Consider the following 19,500-nt stretch of genomic DNA (forward strand, 5'->3'; position numbering starts at 1 on the left):
CAACTGTCTGCATCCGTTCTGAAAGGATCCGGTCGTTTTATCTCTAAAATAGCCAAGACGGATTAGTCTCTAAAATTATTGTAATCAATGGGGGACGGATCCGTCACCATTGACTTGTATCCGTCATGACTCAAAATGTGTCTTGCTCCGCATCCCAGGACGCACTCAAAAACTATGCTTGCCACGCTTTTGTGTGCGTCATGGGAACGCAATGAAACGGAACAGAATGCACTCTGGTTCAGTTTTGTCCCCATTGACAATGAATGGGGACTAAATTGAAGCGTTTCCCTCTGCTATTGAGATCCTATGGCGAATCTCAATAGCGGAAAGGGAAAGTGCAAGTGTGAACCCAGCCTTACTTGCTTTTTTACTCTGTTTTTCTGTCCTTAGACTGGAACAAATAAAAAACTGAAAGCGTGTTGCAGATGTGAACATGGCCTAACACTGGATGTCATAAACAAGAATAGTATGAGGCCATAAAGTATCTGTCACCATAATAACAGTACCATGTTTTATGGTACAGGGATCCAACTTGCAGGCTTAAAGAGGACCTTTCACTAGTTTAAAAACTAAAACCTAACGATATCAGTGGGCAGAGCAGCGCCCAGGGGTCCCCCTGCACTTACTAGTATGCCTGGGCGCCGCTCCGTTCGCCCGGGGTAGGCTCCGGTGTCTGCAGCTCCCTCTGTTGTACTGGGCGGAGTTTTTGTGTTAGGGTTGTCCCTTGCTGCAGCGCTGGCCAATCACATTGCAAAGCTCATGGCCTGGGACTCCCAGGCTATGAGCTGTGCGCTACGATTGGCCAGCGCTGCAGCAAGGGACAACCCTAATACAAAAACTCCGCCCAGTACAAAAAAAGGAGCTGCAGACACTGGAGCCTACCCCGGGCGAACGGAGCGGCGCCCAGGCATACTAGTAAGTGCGGGGGGACCCCTGGGCGACGCTCTGCCCACAGATATAGTTAGGTTTTAGTTTTTTAAAGATTTCCTTTAATGCTATACTAAAGTCTTGGGTGAAAGATAAATGTAAATACTTGTCCAATGCAATATTTTTTATTTTCCTTTTAGGGGATGTGTCGATGAGTATTTCTGTGTCCAACTGTGAGGTGCAGGAAAATGTGGTATGTAGGGAAGGGTTATATCTGTTTTTTTTATTTTTATTTCTGTTCTAGAAGCTAATCCTGGTGATGTTAGCACATAGATGCTGTTTCTTTTGGTGCCATGACCATGATTTATCCCTGATACTTTGGCCATGGTGCAGGAAGAGGTTCTCTACTCTCCCCTTGTAAAGGGTACCATCCAGTTTACTATTTTTTGCTTCCCTCACTAGATAGCTAAAGCTGGCTATATCTTTTTGACCAATGTTACCTGAGTCACCTACTGTCACACAAGGTTGCTCATATGAATATGTTGGGCCGCCCTGGTGAACTTCATCTTGGCAGGAAAGATAAATCTAGTGCAGTCTGTTTTACCTTTGGGAGGCATTCAAATACATGAACTTTTCCTGAAACTTGTATATAATTTCCTATCCATAATAATAATGGGGAACTAGGAGAAAGCCACTGCCAGACACGTCTAGCAGTGGCTTATCTGCCGGCATAACCAAGTGATAGGCAATTGAAATTCAATGCGCCTGGATAGTTTTGTCTCCCAACATTGTCTGTCGGGGAGAGTCGGGAGCTTTCCATACACATTAGAGTGTTGACAGGTTTTGCCCAAAAAAAAGGCAGGTTCGGTTGACAATATTCTGTGTATGGGGATTGCCCGGGTTCTAGATATTGATTACCAATCCTTGGGATAGGTCATTAATATCACCGGTGGGGGTCCATTGTCACTGGAAAGAAACACAGAGCATGGAAACGAAAGCACAGCTCCGTTCACATCTAGTGGCCATGACAACTTACTGCCGGGATAGGTCATCGATATCTAGAACCAGGACAACACCTTTAAGGATTTTTGCCATTAAATGAGAGTTAGGAGGGAGCAAACACATGCAATGTGAAGACTAGTGACTGCAGGTCAAGGCAACAGAGTAACCAGACCAGATCATTAAAGTGGTTCTGCAAGAATTTGGCAAACCCCCCCCTATTTTACCGGACCTGTAAAGCGAAGGTTACTTACCTGCTTCCTGGCTCGGGCTCCTCGATCCTTCCAGTGATTGGCTGTGGTAATGTGAGGGAGCTCAGCAGAGCATTGCAGGCTGGGAGAAGGAGTGGGGAGACAGCCTGGGAAGTAGGTAAGTAATCTTCCCTTTACAGGCTCGGTTAAAGGGGTTGTCCGGGTTCAGAGCTGAACCCGGACATACCCTTATTTTCACCCCGGCAGCCCTCCTGAGCCTGGCATCGGAGCATCTCATGCTCCGATGCGCTCCCGTGCCCTGCGCTAGATCGCGCAGGGCACAGGCTCTTGTGTTTTCAATAACACACTGCCGGGCGGTAACTTCCGCCCAGCAGTGTGTTCGGTGATGTCACCGGCTCTGAGGGGCGGGCTTTAGCTCTGCCCTAGCCGTTTTACTGGCTAGGGCAGAGCCAAATCCCGCCCATCAGTGCCGGTGACGTCACCGGGCTGCCTGTCAGCCCCATAGAGAGCCCGGTATGTCACCGGAACTCAGAAAAATGCCTTTGCCCTGCGCGATTTAGCGCAGGGCAAAGGAGAGCATCGGAGCATGAACTGCTCCGATGCTCATGTCAGGGGGGCTGCCGTGGTGAAAATGGAGGGATGTCCAGGTTCAGCTCTGAACCTGGACAACCCCTTTAAGTGGGGGGGGGGGGCGGGGGAGATTGCCAACCCCTTCCCCCTCATTCGTGCACAGCCCCTTTTAAAGGGGTTGTCCGGGTTCAGGGCTGAACCCGGACATACCTCCATTTTCATTACGGCAGCCCCCCCTGACTTGAGCATCGGAGCAGTTCATGCTAAATCGTGCAGGGCAAAGGCATTTTCAAGAGTTCCGGTGACGTACCAGGCTCTTCATGGGGCTGCCAGGAAGCCTGGCGACGTCACCAGCACTAAAGCACACACATCAGAGCCGGTGACATCACCAAACACACTGCCGGACGGAAGCCTCCGCCCGGCAGTGTGTTATTGTAAACAAAAGAGCCCGTGCTCTCTTGTGTGGCCCGCATGATACATGTTTCTTACAGTAAATATGACCAGTTAAGGCTAAAGTTTAAGATGAACACAAACTTTCTAGTTTATAAACCTGAAACAAGCAGATCTGAGTTGGATGTGGCAAAATCCATCTTGTTGAAGTAGAATAATAGTAATAGTTAGAACAAAGTTAAGCTTTTTCCATTATTTTTTATTTTCACAGGACATCAGTTCAGTGTATCAGATTTTCCCAGATGAGGTCCTTGGGTCAGGCCAATTTGGCATTGTATATGGAGGTATGACTTGCATGGTTTGTTAATCTATTACAGTATACCATAATCCGCTGCATTAACAAGAGTTCACAGACCTGTGATTTTTATGTCTTTTTTTCTTTTTACTGTAGGAAAGCATCGGAAGACAGGCCGGGATGTGGCTATTAAAATAATTGATAAATTGCGTTTCCCTACAAAACAAGAAAGCCAATTACGGAATGAAGTTGCCATTTTACAGGTATCAAAAATGATAAACCTTACAACAGTCATTTCTAACTTGTAGCTCTCCTCAGCTTGTGGCAACACTACCACCGAAGAACCAGGAAAGTATAGGTTGGCATGAATAGATTAAATTCCATAAAAAAAAAAAAAAACTAAAAATTCTGTAAATTGCCGAGCTGAAGTAGTAGTTGCATAAAAAATGTTTGACTTGCTAAATAAGAGGTATGTAACAAATACAGATTTAGCAGGTTACTATTACTATCTATTATCTATTACTAGCAGAATCATGCCTCCAAGCGCTTTCATTTCTCTTATGCCTCTACACTTGTCGCCCTCCCCTTAAATAAAATCCTTTTTGTTACATTTTGGCTTGGTTATTATCAATCTGGTTTTGTGAACAGATATTACCAGTGGATTGCTTGGAATTGACAAAAATTGTTTTTAAGGCATTCACATTGATCATAGTTTTATCTGATAATTGGACACCATGGATTAAAAGGGTAATCCAAACCTTGAAAAAATAAGACCACTCGGCTCTACAATCCCCAATAATCCAGCATAGGTGCTCCAACAGTCTGCAGCTCTTTGTTTAAAATTGGCTAAGACCAAGGGACCGCTGGAGCCTCTGCATTGAATTAGCGGGTTATTCGAGAGATAATTATTAGGAGATTTTGTAAAATGTAAATTAAGCCGGAAAGCAATGATGTGCATACCTCATAGACCCATCCATCCATACATCACATGTTGAAAGTGACAGATTTTACCGTTTTGTGAAAGAAAAGAACTCATTTCAAACTTTATAGCATCTAGGCATCTAAAAAAAAAAATTCAACAGGAAGAACAATAGGCTGGAAAAGTAAGTGGTAATAAAAAAATAAATAAATGCTGGACAAACATTTTGCTACCTAGTCACATGACTGGGTATAAAAGAAAAAAAAAAACGCATGTTACAGAGGCAAAGTCTCTCAGAAGCAAAGATGGACAGAAGTCCAGCAGTGTGCGAAAAACCATCTAAAAATTGTGAAATAATTTTGGAGAAATGTTCCTTGGCGTACAATTGTGAAGACTCTGAATATTTTACCATCTACAATACATGATATCATCAGAAATCCATGTGCACAAGGGACAAGGCCGTGATCTATGTGCCATTAGGCGGTATTGCGATAAAAACGGGCATGATTTTGGACTGGAAATGACTCCATGGGCTCAGGAACACTTCAACAAATCTGTGAACACAGTTCACTGTACAATCCACAAATTTAAGTTGTATCATGCAAAGAAGAAGCCATATGTCAATACCATACAGAAACGCTGCCATCCTTCCGGGGCCCTTTTAAAATGGACTGCTGCAAAATAGAAAACTGTTCTGTGGTCAGATAAATCAAAAATTGAAATCCCCAGACACCGTGTCCTGTGGACTCAAGATGAGAATGACCATCCAGCTTGATATCAGCACACAGTTCAAAAGCCTTCAGATCTGATAGTATGGGGTTGTAATAGTGCCTGTGGTGGGGGGCAGCTTACACATCTGGAATGGCACTATCAATGCAGAACAGTATATGGAGGTTTTAGAACAACCTATGCTCCCATCCAGACATCTCTTCAGAGAAGGCCTTGCATATTTCAGCAAGACAATGCTAAACCACATACTGTATCCGTCACAATAGCATAGCTTTGCAGAAGAGTCCATCTGCGGACCTGGCCTGCCTGCATCCACACCTTACACCAATAGAAAACATTTGGCGCATCATGAAACAAAGAATCCGGCAGAGGAGATCCAGGACTGTTGAGCAGCTAGAACCCAACATCGGACACGAATGGGACACCATTCCTCTCCCAAAACTCCAGCAATTGGTCTCCTCACTTCATTACATTCTGTTGTTAAAAGAAGAGGTGCGGGTGCGGCTACACAACGTTTTTGAGCTGTGTTGCTGCCATCAAGTTCTCAATGAGTACCTTTTTTTTATCAAATGGTAAAATCTCTAACTTTCAACATCTGATATGTGTTCTGTGATCTATTGTGAATAAAATATGGGTCTGAGATTTGCAAATCATTGTACTCTGGTTTTATTTCCATTTTACACCATGGCTTGTGTCTGGTATTGCAGCCATGCCCTTCCACTTTTATGGGGCTGTGCTGCAACCCTTCTCCACCCACATGGACAAGAATGCCATTGTTTGTTTCTGGGCAAAGCAGGCATACCCCTTAGGCCCCTTTCACACGAGTGAGAATAATGAGTCATGCGAACGCATTATGCCCGCACAGAATCCGGACCCATTTAATTCAATAGGTCTGTGTACATGAGCGTTGGTTTTCACGCATCGCTCGTGCGTTGCGTGAAAATTGCAGCATGTTCCATATTGTGCGATTTTCACACAACGCTGGCCCCGTAAAAGTGAATGGGGCTGCAAGAAAATCACATTGCATCCGCAAGCAAGTTTTTTACAGATGGTTGCTAAGAGATGTTTGTAAACATTCAGTTTATCACGCATGAAAAACTGAACACGATCGCAGACAAAACTGAACGCATCCAGACCTAATCCACTCACACTCGTCTGCAAGGGCCTTAGTTTTCTGCACTACACCTGAAATCGCTGCTGTAAGGTTGTATGGCAGCAGCATCGGCCACTATTAATATGCGCGTACGGCGAGGTACAAGTAGCTAATAATGAATTGTTTGCTGCAGCTTGTAACTGTAGCCACTTCCTTATACACAAACCACAAAACCAACAGCCACAGTATAGAGCAGCAGTGTGTACTCCAGTAACTGATAACCAGACATTGCTTCGTATAACCTTCTGCTTTTTTGTGAATTCCTAAAGATTGTCATTTCTGGAATGAAACAGTCTTTAGGGTGATAAATTAGATATTTGATAAATCCTCTTTTGGTAAACTATAATTCTTGCTTCACACTATATTCTGACTGAGATTTCAAGGGATTTGCCATGATTGATGTAAAAAATGAAAATAAAACCTCATATAGTCCATGACAAACTCTAACAAAGCTACAACCAGCCGTGTACCTCACATGGATGCAGGGATCTCCCCATTCATTGCCCCAGTGGCTCTGCTAGACTTATTTCAGGCTGGCAGCTGAGGGGTTGTGTCCTTTCAGTTGCAGCTCATTTTCTGTAACTACCACAAACTCCAAGGGTCCATTCACACGTCCATATGTGTTTTGCAGATCGCCAAAACACGGACACCGGCAATGTGCATTCCGCTCATAGAAAATGCCTATTTTTTTTTGTCCGCAGTTGCGGACAAGAATAGGACATGTTCTATTTTTTTGCGGAACAGAAGTGCAGATGCGGACAGCACATTCTGGCCCCATTGAAAATTAATGGGACCACACCTGTTCCGCAAAATCGCGGAACGGATGCGGACCAATTTTGTGGACGTGTGAATGGACCCTAATAGAAGATATTGCTGGTGACAGTTAAAGATTTAAACTGAGTATGTCCGATAAAAAAAAAAGTGAGGTGGACAAGATATAAGGAAAAGGGCAAACAGCAGGTGGCGCTATACAGATACAATTTATTGAATCGCTCAGGGGTTATACTAATTTGTATTTACATGTAATTAGAAAAGTTTTGAGATCCAGGTGCTGCTTTACAAAATGTAGACTATTACTCTTGGCGCAACCCCTTTAATGACTGCTCTTTGAGCAGGCTGAAATAATTTGTATTCCCTAATTAAAGGGAACCTGTCACCTCAAAAATGCACCTTTACCCGCCAGCAGTACCTCATAGTTGCCCGCAGTCTGATAATAATCATATATTTCATCTTGTAGTCTGATGCTGCATAAGTTTAAAAAACACGGGTTTATTCTTCATCAGCGCTATAGTGCCAGTCATCTTGAAGTCAAGGGGGCAGCGGACTCCTTGCTTCTAATCAAGGTATCCATGCCCCCTCTTGCCCAAGAGTGACAGCCTGCAGTTCCGCCGCGATTGCCAAAGCCTCGCGCATGTGCAGTGCAAACTTAGAGACACAGATCATGTCCAATAGTCAAACAGTCTAAAGATTCGGCACATTTTTCAGTGGCTCATGCTGAATAATACATTTGGTGTGTGTGAAGACACTTTGGCTTAGTTTTTATTAGAATGTTTGTTAGACACAACTAATGTCTATAATACAAAAAAATGTGGTGCAAAGCATGTACGCCAGGTTTTTACCGCAAAGTCCATAACAATTCTGGTACATATAGCTTTGGAACTCTCCCCCACTGTTAAACGTTAGCCAGTTCAGGCACAGACTTCCGATATTCCTAAAAAAATAAATAGAAAATGATTTATGGGTCTTGATCATACATTAACGTCTTGCTATGTGTAAAGGTGGGTTTACACTGCCCAATATTTGGGCAGATTATCGAGAAACTATCTCTCCTGTGAACGCTTGTTCCTGACAATCTGCCCTTCCAAATGTGCCAGCGATCACCGGATGAACAAGCAAAACGCCCATTCATCAGGTGATCTTGTCGTTTGTGCAGGCACACGAATTATAGTTTCTGGGCAGCAGATCGTGCTGTCCAAACAGCAGCTGTACGGAACAAGGGATGGCAATAGAGACCGCTGATACTGTGGAGGAGATCGCTGCATGTAAGTTCACCTTCACTGAACGAGTAGCCGACTGTTGGGAAGGAACGTTTCCTTCCCAATAATCGGCTTTAGCTCGGCATGTGTAAGGCTATGGTCACATATTCCTTTTGCATTCCGGTTTTGAGATCCAGCACAGGATTTCAAAACCGGGGTAAAACACTCCCCAAATAGGGACAAAACTGAACAAACGGGATGGGTCTCCGTTCCGGTTTGTTGCTGCTGCAGGCTGCGGTTTTGTGTTTGGTCTACAAAACGGAACAAACTGGATCCGGCACTAAATACAATGTAAGTCAATGGAGCCGTGTGCAGGATCCGGTTTATTCAGCTTCGATTTAATACAACCGCATCCAACTGAAAGGATGCATCTGGATGTATTAAATCGAGCTGAAGCGTTTTTCTCTGGTTTTGAGATCTTCTGCCAGATATCAAAACCAGAATGCAATATGCATATGTGAACGTTGCCTTAACCCGCCTTAAAGGGGTTATCAGAGACTAAAAAATGTCCCCCATATGCCCGGGCATCTCACACTGATTCTGCTTACCTGGCTCCCTGTACCGCTCGTGGTCCCCACAACGCTGCTCTGGCTTTTCCCTGTGCGAGGATGAAAAGATCGGGTGTCGGGGGGAGCAGCCAATGGCAGGCGGTGACGCATGGGGAGGAGCAGGTGCAGGGACCAGGAGCGGCACAGGGAACTAGGTAAGTATATTCAGCGTGAGGGGCCCCGCATATAGGGGACATTCTTTAGTCTCGTATAACCCCTTTAAGTCTGCAGTCATGTACAAAGCATGATGTATGATCATTGGCTTTAAATCCCAGAGAACAGAACCCTTTATGGTTGGTGTATGATAAAGGTCATGTTTAAGCTTTTATTTCTATGCATGGAGTCTTATGTTATAGTAGAACAAAGCGTACCGCTCGCTGTGCTGCGCCGTATTTTCCATTTCGCCTGGACATCTGAGAAACTTAACAATGGCAACAGGTCTGTGGATAATGAACTTCTTTTTAAATGATCCTCCACACCTGCTTTTTGACATGTGATAGCTTTATTCGTGGCACAATACCCTGTCATTCATTCTTAATGGATGTTTGCACCTGCATTGCTTTAATTCTGCCCCGACACTCCTTGTTTCAGGGCTTCCCTGCATACTAATTTACATCTGACCAGGCCTTAGTACAGTGTCAAGCTGGTCATGTGTCACTGTACTTGTATTATACCCGCCATTGGGTTAGAGCTATGTGATGAATAGCTTCTCCTCCTTACATTGCCAAACTTTGGTATTAAGTCTTGAGAACTTTCTATAGTTTTAGGATTCCTTCTTGTTCTCTTTCCTGAGTCTGGTAGACGTAGTGGGGGATCATTGTAGAGGCTCTGCCTACAGTTGGTTCTCCCAGGCGGTGTATGAAAAAATAAAAATTGTTATTTTTTTCTTAGAAAGGTCCCCTGGCGATAAGTTGATCACTTTTTCTACTGATCAGATGTAATCTCCGTGGGAATCTGGAAGCAAGTGTTGAATTTTTCTGCAGTGCCGGCACAGGGTTAATTAAGTATAACGCATTTCTTATTGAAATCAATGGCCTGTCTATTTGACAGAGCTGGAGGCATTCTTTGTAGATGGTCGTGCCTTAGCTTCATAGCTGATGAAACATTAAGTAATGACTGCAGAAAAAGACTACATGGTTCATCTTAGAGGGGTTATCTCACTTCAGCAAATAGCATTTATCATGTACAGAAAGTTAATACAAGAAACGTACTAATGTATTGTGATTGTCCATATTGCTACCTTTGCTGGCTGGATTCATTTTCTAATCGCATAATACACTGCTTGTTTCCATGGTTACAACCAACCTGCAATCCAGAAGTGGCGACTGCTTGCACACTATAGGAAAAAGCACTGGTGGCTGGGACCGTGGGAGTGCAAACATGACCACCGCTGCTAGATTGCAGGGTGGTCGTAACCATAGAAACAATCAGTATATAATGTGATCAGTGCAGGCAGGAGAGTGTGATAAACTCCTCCCTCCCCAGGCTGCAGGGAAATACATGGAAGCTCTGACTTAGTGCAGCTAGAGGACTACACAGCGGGTCCTGTATTGTACTGTACACTGTAAGGCTCCATTCACACGTCCGCAACGTGTTTTGCGGATACACGGAGCCACGGATCCGCAAAACACGGAAAGCGGCAATGTGCATTCCGCATTTTGCGGACCGCACATTGCCGGCAATTGCGGATAAGAATAGGACATGTTCTATTTTTTGGGCGGAAACGGAAGCACGGATGCGGAAGTGCGGATCCGCAAATGTGGATGCGGACAGCACATTCCAGCCCCATTGAAAATTAATGGGTCTGCACCCGTTCCGCAAAATTGCGGAAGGGATGCGGATCCATTTTGCGGACGTGTGAATGGACCCTAACTCGTGACTCTTCTATCATGTCACCACACACACCATTGCTGTTTGTTTCAATGGTCAAAAGATGACACACAGGATTGTAGACTAGTGGCCCCTCTACTTTAGACTACTAAAGTTAGTGACAATGACCCCTCCTTTTTATTTAACTACCAGGGTAGTTTTAAATAATAGAAAATATTTTGTTTTTAACCGTAGCAACCCTGCCCATCCATGAAGAAGGAAACTTATGAGTGGTACCCAACTCCTGTGCAAATTTCCCAAAATGACCCCCAGCCATTCTGATCTCTGCTGGAGAGGCTGCCATCAACGAGGCTCTATTTTCCACATGTTTGCTTGGCAAAATATCTTGGCCTTTATTTGTAAAATACTCAAAGTTCAGGTTGTCCTGGACCCTACATTAGCACTGTTAATCTCTGGACTGGATGCCCTTCCGGCTTCTGGTTTCCCACATATTACTTGTCACGAGATCGCTAATAGCTAGATCTTGGAACAGCCTTTCTCCCTATCCACTGTAGACCTAATTCCACTTCTGCGGTGTACTTATGCCAGTAAACAACTTATGGCTATTCATTTTTACAGGTTCTCCAAAGATTGGGACCTCTGTGTTCAACTCATAGAAGCTACACATTCTGCTTTGGAGACCTCCCTGTCTCCTTGATGCCATTCTTAATGGGCGGGGTGGTGGCTATCATTATTAGAGTTTTATTCATTATGGATCACTAGACTGTGATGGGTGCTAATTTGCTGACCTGCAGCAGACAATATGTATACTTTCTTTCATATGGATTAGTATGGCCTTGTTATTTTTTTGTAATGTTTTGTTTATATTTGTTATCAGATTATGGCACTACTGTGGTGGATGCAAACAGTGGCATCTGGCTAACCCTCACACTGATGTTAAAATATGATACATAAGCCAGTATATCCTTATATTAACATACCTGAGCCCGCACACCACGCCAAGGTTTCTCAAGTGGCACGGGACATAATGCTAAACCTACCTGTACCATATGGGTAGTACCAGGAGCCAGTGCGCAAATTACAGCAGTGTAAGGTCCGACTCGCAGCACCGTTCCCAGTTCCCTCCAGTGTGACTAGCCACACATACAAAGGGAGAAGGGAGGAGGCTTAGAGTCCCACCCATGGCTGGCTTATATGTTGCAGGCCTCACAGGTGCATCTAAATGCTGCCTATGGCTGGTAATCAAGGCGAATTTAAATTGGAGTTTATACACCTCCAAATGTATGTTTTTATATGCCTTAGGCCTCATGCACACAGCTGTTGGGCGGCTGTGGCCGTATTGCGGGTCGGCAATCCACGGCGGCCAGCTGTACACATCACTTGAATGGGTCCGCAATTCTGGAGATGCGGAACGGAGTTACGGAACAGAACACCGGAGGCAATATGGAGCGCTTCCGTGGTGTTTCTTTCCGTTGTCCCGCACCGCAAATAAATATGATATGTCATTTATTTTATTTTTTTGCAGTGTGGACAGACCACGGACCCATTCAAGTTGAATCAATTTTCTATTTTTTTCTACACTTTTCCCTGTTTAAAGCGCACTATTCCCTGGGCACTTAAAACACAGTTCTCCGTACCCCGCTGACAGCTCAGTGGTGTACGGAGTACACATTTTATGAATAGGTAGCATCAGTACAGGTAGAAGCACATATTGCTGTTCCTGCCCGTGCCCCCGAACTATTACTAAGTCCTGCCATAGCACATGGGTACCCTGTACCCACGCACTACGCCGGTTTAGCTGTGCGGAGTGGGCTTCTGCTCCGCTAAGCTGAGAGCTGACATACAGTTCTCTTAGCTTAGTAATGCAGGCAGGAGCCAACTCCGCTCACCTAAACCTGGCGTAGTGCGTGGGTACAGGCTACCCATGTGCTATGGCAGGACTTAGTAATCCTCCAGGGGGCGCGGGCAGGAGCAGCAATATGTGCTGCTGCCCGTTTATAAAATGTGTACTCTATACACTGCTGACAGCTCTGAACTGAGTTTTAAGTACACAGGGAATGGTGCGCTTTAGGCAGGGAAAAGTGTAGTAAAAATAGAAAATTGATTAATAAAGTATATTGGAGAGAGTTTTATTAGGGACAACATCTTAAAAGTTTTTATATAAAGGTTTAGTTACTCTTTAATAAAAAAAAAAAAATCTACTACTCTTTCAGTAAAATGCTTTATGAAACTGCTTCTGCCCCTCCCCCAAACTACTAATATATGAAAATGCTTCTAAACCTGGCAATCCCTTTAAGATTTGTAATTGTGTCTTAGAACATTCCACCTTGCTCTGTACTTGAAATACGCCATTTCTTCCATGGCTCCTGGCCTCATCTGCATTGTAGTTATATAATTGCTGGGCTAACCCTGTGACTCATAGGTAGTTATTGTCTGTATAAATGCAGCCTTCAGAACAAAGGCCTAAAGAAATGGTGTTTACCCATGGATTTCTGGTGTTTCTATCTATGTACATTTTGTAGAGCTGAAAGGAATGCAAAGACAGTGGCAGAACGTAGCATGTGTATAGGAAATGAAAGATTGGAATTACTTCTATGTATCTTGTCTGTAGAATCTGCATCATCGGGGAGTGGTGAACCTGGAGTGCATGTTTGAGACTCCTGAACGAGTGTTTGTGGTGATGGAGAAGCTGCACGGGGATATGCTGGAGATGATCCTATCCAGTGAAAAGGGAAGGTTACCTGAGCGCATCACCAAATACATGGTTACCCAGGTGGGCATTGCTTCAGTGATGAAATATTGAACCATATATAACTGGATGCTGTTGCATGATAGGACATCTAACTGGTTTGTTGAATTTTAGATCTTAGTAGCACTGAGACATCTTCATTTCAAAAATATCGTCCACTGTGACCTAAAACCAGAGAATGTGCTGCTGGCATCTGCAGACCCCTTTCCTCAGGTAACGTATAAGGAGCTTTTGGATTAAAGGACGAACACACTAGTGTATGATGAATAGATCTCAAAGATCTATTACAAGAATGGATGAAAATGGATGTCCACTTAAGTATTTCCTCCATGTATGACTTGAGGACCAATCTGAATTACTCAGGCCTTCAACCCCTATAAAATTCCATCTGCTCTTAATATGTGGAAAGGGAGTTTACCATGCAGATATCCCTCTACCTAATCTTTGTATAGACTGCAGTAGATGCCTGTCAAGGGCCGCAGTCTGTTTTAGAAGGTCGGATTCACCACGGCTTTCCTTTACTGCGGGATAAGGAGCCTCTTTTCAGAACAGTCATTTATGGAAATTCTAACATATCTGGGAAACCTCAATAGGCTACAGCTGTACATTAGGCATCTCCGATCACTTGTACTTTACGACAGCTGGAATGCTGCTATATTTTGCTAAAAGCGTTTCCAGAGATTGCGACTGAAAGTTTAATAGTGACTGCCGGAAACGTGACCAGAAAACTGAGGCAGTCTGGGTTTTCTAGGCAGTTGAACAAGCACTTTATGGACTAAGTCAATACAGCCACAGCTAGGAGATAGGGCTGTGTAAACCTGGAGTACTCTCGCATGTAATCTCAATCCAAAACAGTAATGCACGGAAAACAAATCTAACATGGATATATACAGCACATTTGTGATGATGGTTATCTGTAGTGTCTTACACTCCTTACGTAATACTGATGATTACCATTGACAGGCGCTACCACTTTGACACGCCAATGCCAGTTTTTAGAGGACCTCCTCCTTTCTCAAGCATGTTGATTGAATAGATGCAGTACTGTGCTGATCTGTTGCAAAAAGAACATTGGCTTTTGGTGCCTATTCAGTCACCTTGGCCGGGAGCTTCTCCTAAGAATGCACGTGGCATAATGTAGGCAGATGTTAGTGCAGTCAGTTATAAGAATAAAAAAAGGAAAGCAATGTAATAAACATGATAGTTTAGGCAGTGGTTGTTGGTAATACATGGGTACATTTTATCAACACCATTTAATACATTTCAGGTTAAGCTTTGTGATTTTGGATTTGCACGTATCATCGGAGAGAAATCTTTTCGCCGCTCAGTAGTTGGGACCCCTGCTTACTTGGCTCCTGAGGTGTTGAGAAATCGGGGCTACAACCGCTCATTGGACATGTGGTCTGTTGGGGTGATCATATATGTCAGCCTGAGTGGGACTTTTCCTTTTAATGAAGACGAAGACATTCATGATCAGATCCAGAATGCAGCCTTCATGTATCCACCACATCCCTGGAGGGAAACGTCATCTGATGGTGAGTACTTTTTGCCGGACAACGGAGTATACTGTTTACTTCACAGCAATAACCAGAAATAACACATTATTCACAAATTAAATCACATTGGGATAGGCTGGACTTACTCTTTAGATGGCTGTTGGGTGAACACTTGCTCTACTGTCAGCTATCCCCCTGACTCCTCTTTTACATATACACGTTCCTTTGAGTTTCTTAAAAACAAAAGGATCATACGAGTTGAAATCCAACTGCCCGGTCATTCTCTCTCTGCCCCATACCCATTGGCACTAGACTTTTGACTTTAAGTTGCGTTGTGGGCCACAGCTCCCCATTAAAGGACTTCTGTCAGCAGTTTTGATCATGCTAAACTGCTAACAGCTCTATGTAGGGGCTGGGGAGAGCAGCTTTTATTATCAGTGTGAAAATGAAGTTTACTCTACTTGAAACAGCTTGTCTTAGTTCACTGGAGACCAGGAGACCACTACAGCGGTCATTCCACGGCAGAGAGGATGGACTGTAAAGATGGTCGATAGAGAGAGCACTTCACAGGGCAATCCTGAGAAAAGCTCCAAAAAATATATGCTTGCACTGGTCTCCCAGTCCCTGCCTAGCGCAGTCAGCATTGTCCAAACTGCTGATAGTATTTGTTTAGTTACAATTTTATCCCTTTAGATTATCCATCTTCTGTAAACCAATTGGTTTTTAGTAAAGTTTGTATCTATGGAAAAGCAGATCTGTCGTGAGAATATGCTTTCTTATATAGGAACAGCATATCCAACTAGTTATTATATCAAACTGCATAAAATATACAGAGAAGTAGAGAAGAAAGGGTTTGACTTCCATTAGTTATACATTAGCCTGGCGCTTCTTCTGCCTTCAGTGGATGTTCTCGCTCAAGGATTGAGAACGTTCCCTGTATGACTGAGCATACAGAGTTGGCTGTCAGTCCCTGGTAGGACTACTGCCCACTGGACTCCTTAGTTAAGAATGAGGATTTCAAATCTAAAAGTTACAAGTTATAGTAAATCTTTTCCCACAAAACTATATATCAATCTGCTCAGCTCTTTCTGCTCTATAACATGTTCAATGTTACAGATTCCCTATGATTTTACATTAAAGCGTATCGGTTATGATATTTTCAATTCATTGAGATATAGCAGTACTACAAGGATTTTTCTGGAAATCATAATTGGACATATGATGTTACATTTGTTCTAAACCTCAGCTGTCTTATTTTAGCTATTGACCTCATTAACAATCTCCTGCAAGTAAAGATGAGAAAGCGTTACAGTGTGGACAAAACCCTCAACCACCCCTGGTTACAGGTGAGCAGCCATCAACTTGTGATTTCAGTCCGTTCTATAATTTTTCTTGTTTATTAGAAATGTAATTAGACATGCCATAAATGTTACATCAGATGGCTTTGATGTGAAATCCACTTGTTCCCGACATCAGAGGTCATACTCTTTGTCAGTCTCCCTCCAATGTGACTATTGATTGGCATGTAATAGTCACATATTGGAAGAACACTTTAGGGTTCGTCCACATAGGGATGTATATGCCTGTGATTTGCCACAGCGGACTTGTGTGCAGAAAATCCAGTGTGTTACACAATACCAGTAAAGCGGGTAAGATTTTCCAGAGTTTATTCCACAAGCTGCAAAAAATAAGAGAACCTGCAATTGCAACTGCAGAATCATGCGAAATCCTGAACATAAAAACTGCTGCAGAAAATGTACCCCATATGGGAAAAAATCTGAAGGGGCAGCGTCACCTAGTGCAAGGGTCTTCGTTCCAGTTAGCAATGGGTTTTTCAGATCACATATGATAGTCATGGTATATCCTGGCAATTTAACATGAATTGCTATAGTTACTGTGAACCCCATCAAACCCTAATATAGTGCGATAATGATGGATTACCATCCTATTGCTGGAGACCAAAACAGCACTTGCCCCTTGGAAACTTTGCTTAATATTTGTTCATCCCAGCTTTAAAATCGCAGTTTGGTAATATTGGGTTAAGTGATACACGGCTTTTTCAGAAATGTGACTTTAGTTAGTAAGAAATGAATGTTTCTTTTTTCTTTAACTAGGATTACCAGACTTGGCTTGATCTGCGTGAACTGGAGTGCAAGATAGGGGAACGCTACATTACCCATGAAAGTGACGACCCCCGCTGGGTGATGTATGCAGGGGAACACTGTCTACAGTACCCTCCTCATCTTTTGCCCCCACCACCTAGTGAACCCGAAGACGCAGAGATGAGGGCTCTGGGAGAGAGAGTCAGCATTCTCTGACACGTCAAAGCTGTATCGCACTTCATGTTTGTTCCTTTGCTAAAGAGACAAATGATAGAGACCAAATTTTAGTTGCTGAATGTACATTGATCATGAATCCAGTCTGGTTGTGTGCATCACTCAAGTCTTTACGATACCTCTGGGCTGTATTCCTCGCAGAAACCTGTTCATTCCTTCCTTCCTGAAGAGCCTAATGAAGACACTCCATTGGAGCAGTGTAGATGGGGCCCCAATATGTCCTAAGGACACCCGGATTGTTTTTTGACAGATAATGCATTGTGGCACCTTTTTATCCTATTTTTAGGCCATACGTTGTTCTGCTTATGAGGCCAGCAAGACATGTTACTCCATTTCAGGAGTGCTAATCTGTTCCATTATATTACACATTGTGTATACACAGCTTGGTGGTCATTGAGATGTAGTTTCTTATGAGAGAGGTCAAAAGGGAATCATTCCAGTCATTCAGTGACAGGAAGCAAAGCTGCAGTCCACCAAGACTCTTAATAATCTCTCAATGATGTGTTGCAGGCACAGTTGGGCAGCGCAGGGGTTAATCTGCTTGTGGTCACGACTGTCTTTTTATTCCTCTTTTTTTTTTTTTTTTTTTTGTGTCCAGAGGAAACAGTGTTTTTATTTAATGCGTAGCTTGAAGGATGACCCAAAAGTTTATTTGTGCAAGGTGAGAGAGTCTTCAGGGTGAGCAGATCCCAGGAAGTGCCCAGTGATGTCATCGCCTGGAGCAGGGCGTACAGAGCTAGGGACGTGCATGTCTCGGGGCTCTGTGTGACCATGTACTTTAATAGACTCACGAAGGACCAATGCTCTGTTCTGGGCAGTCAGATGACATTTTCCCAGCTTTGCCTCACTTAGCCCCTGATTCAGTTTTGTTCGGAGTTTTGCTTAATTGTATTAAAAAGTTACTAATATTTTTTCTAAAGGTCAAATACAGTGTATTTAGCAAGTTTTCGCAGTATGTTCCTTATTATACTCCTCTGGCAGATTTTAGACTATATTCTTACATTTCTATCCTGAATAAAACCAAAATACTGTGTTACTAGTTCCTGTGCCTTCCCTGGTGCGCTCTGTGTTCTGTCTCCTTTAAGCAACAGACTGTATTATACAATTAATACTTCTCGTTTCCTAGAGATTCCAAAACTATAAAATGTACTTGTTTGTCTTTAAGAAGTGAAATGGTGGAAAATTTGATTGCATGTTGATCTATAGTTATTACCTTTTGAACTCTAATTTCTCATGGAAAATCGGTGCTGTTTTTCCTCTTCCTTTGGGTCATGTGACTCCATGGTGATCCCCCCCCCCCCCCCCTGTTTTGCTTTTGAAACTGTAGCAGCCGACAGTCACTACCAGCCAGACGACTAACTTCTCCATCCTACAATGCCTCCCATATCCCCTCACTGATGTGAAGAACCTCTCCGCAATGTCTCCATATAGACGCAGATGTGTTGAGGAGAAGGGAAATCCAAGATTCCAGGGAAAAGTAGAATGGACATGGTTCGGCTTAAAGGGAATCTGTCGCCAGTTTTCTGCTGCCCTCACTTTTAAATCCTAACGTCTCCAGCGCTGACCAATGAGTCCCCATATTAATGAGCTCATGGCTCCCCCCACCTAGCTGCCTCTGACAGGTTTTTTTTCTCCAGCTGAATCAGCAGCAGATGGTTGGGGGTAGCCAGGAGCTCCTGAAAATTCGGCACTCATCATTATGCACTGGTGCTGCTCAATACAAGATTTTGGCAAAACGACTAGGTCACTTGTTTATGTTGCCCTTAGTTAGGACACCACAAAACTGGTGATAGATACCCTTTAAAGGGAGTCTGTCACCTCCATAAGGCCATATACAGTGCTTACATGGCTCTGTAGCACACCTAAACAGGATTGTAACGGTACCTTTGCTCTTTTCTTTAGACTTGCACCAGTAGGAAAAACTGAGTTTAATTCATATGCAAATGAGCACTCGCAAGTGCCCAGGGGCGGCATTCAGTGTGTAGGTGCCCAGGCTGCTCTGCCGCCTTCTCACTTTACTCCTCCCCAGTCTCTGCCTTTGCCCGCCCTCCAAGTCTTTTGCCTCATAGATAGGTCCGGACTTGGAGGGCGGGCAAAGGCAGAGGCTGGGGAGGAGTAAAGTGAGAAGAAGGCAGAGCAGCCTGGGCACCTACACACTGAACGCCGCCCCTGGGCACTTGTGAGTGCTATATGGAGGTGACGGACTCCTTTTAAGAACACAAGGGAAAATACAGTGTGTGTGTGTGTGTGTGTGTGTGTGTGTGTGTGTATATATATATATATATATATATATATATATATATATATATATAGAGAGAGAGATAGCTTGACATTACTGCTGATTGGAAATATCATATGGTAGCGATATGAA

General features: G+C 43.6%; 1 protein-coding gene across 1 annotated transcript in view; it reads left to right on the forward strand.

Annotated features, from left to right (window-relative positions):
- Positions 1-18,171, forward strand: part of PRKD1 (protein kinase D1) — a 134,850-nt gene extending 116,679 nt beyond the window's left edge. The window contains exons 10-17 of the mRNA XM_044272177.1: positions 1,068-1,120; positions 3,310-3,382; positions 3,490-3,596; positions 13,160-13,321; positions 13,412-13,510; positions 14,565-14,832; positions 16,054-16,139; positions 16,908-18,171. Of these exons, the coding sequence (XP_044128112.1) occupies positions 1,068-1,120; positions 3,310-3,382; positions 3,490-3,596; positions 13,160-13,321; positions 13,412-13,510; positions 14,565-14,832; positions 16,054-16,139; positions 16,908-17,111 (1,052 nt within the window). The 3' untranslated portion in view covers positions 17,112-18,171. The remainder of the gene's footprint in view (positions 1-1,067; positions 1,121-3,309; positions 3,383-3,489; positions 3,597-13,159; positions 13,322-13,411; positions 13,511-14,564; positions 14,833-16,053; positions 16,140-16,907) is intronic.
- Positions 18,172-19,500: the final 1,329 nt, after the last annotated feature.

The sequence above is a fragment of the Bufo gargarizans genome, chromosome 11 (assembly GCF_014858855.1).
Source record: "Bufo gargarizans isolate SCDJY-AF-19 chromosome 11, ASM1485885v1, whole genome shotgun sequence".
In the NCBI taxonomy this organism is placed as follows: domain Eukaryota; kingdom Metazoa; phylum Chordata; class Amphibia; order Anura; family Bufonidae; genus Bufo; species Bufo gargarizans.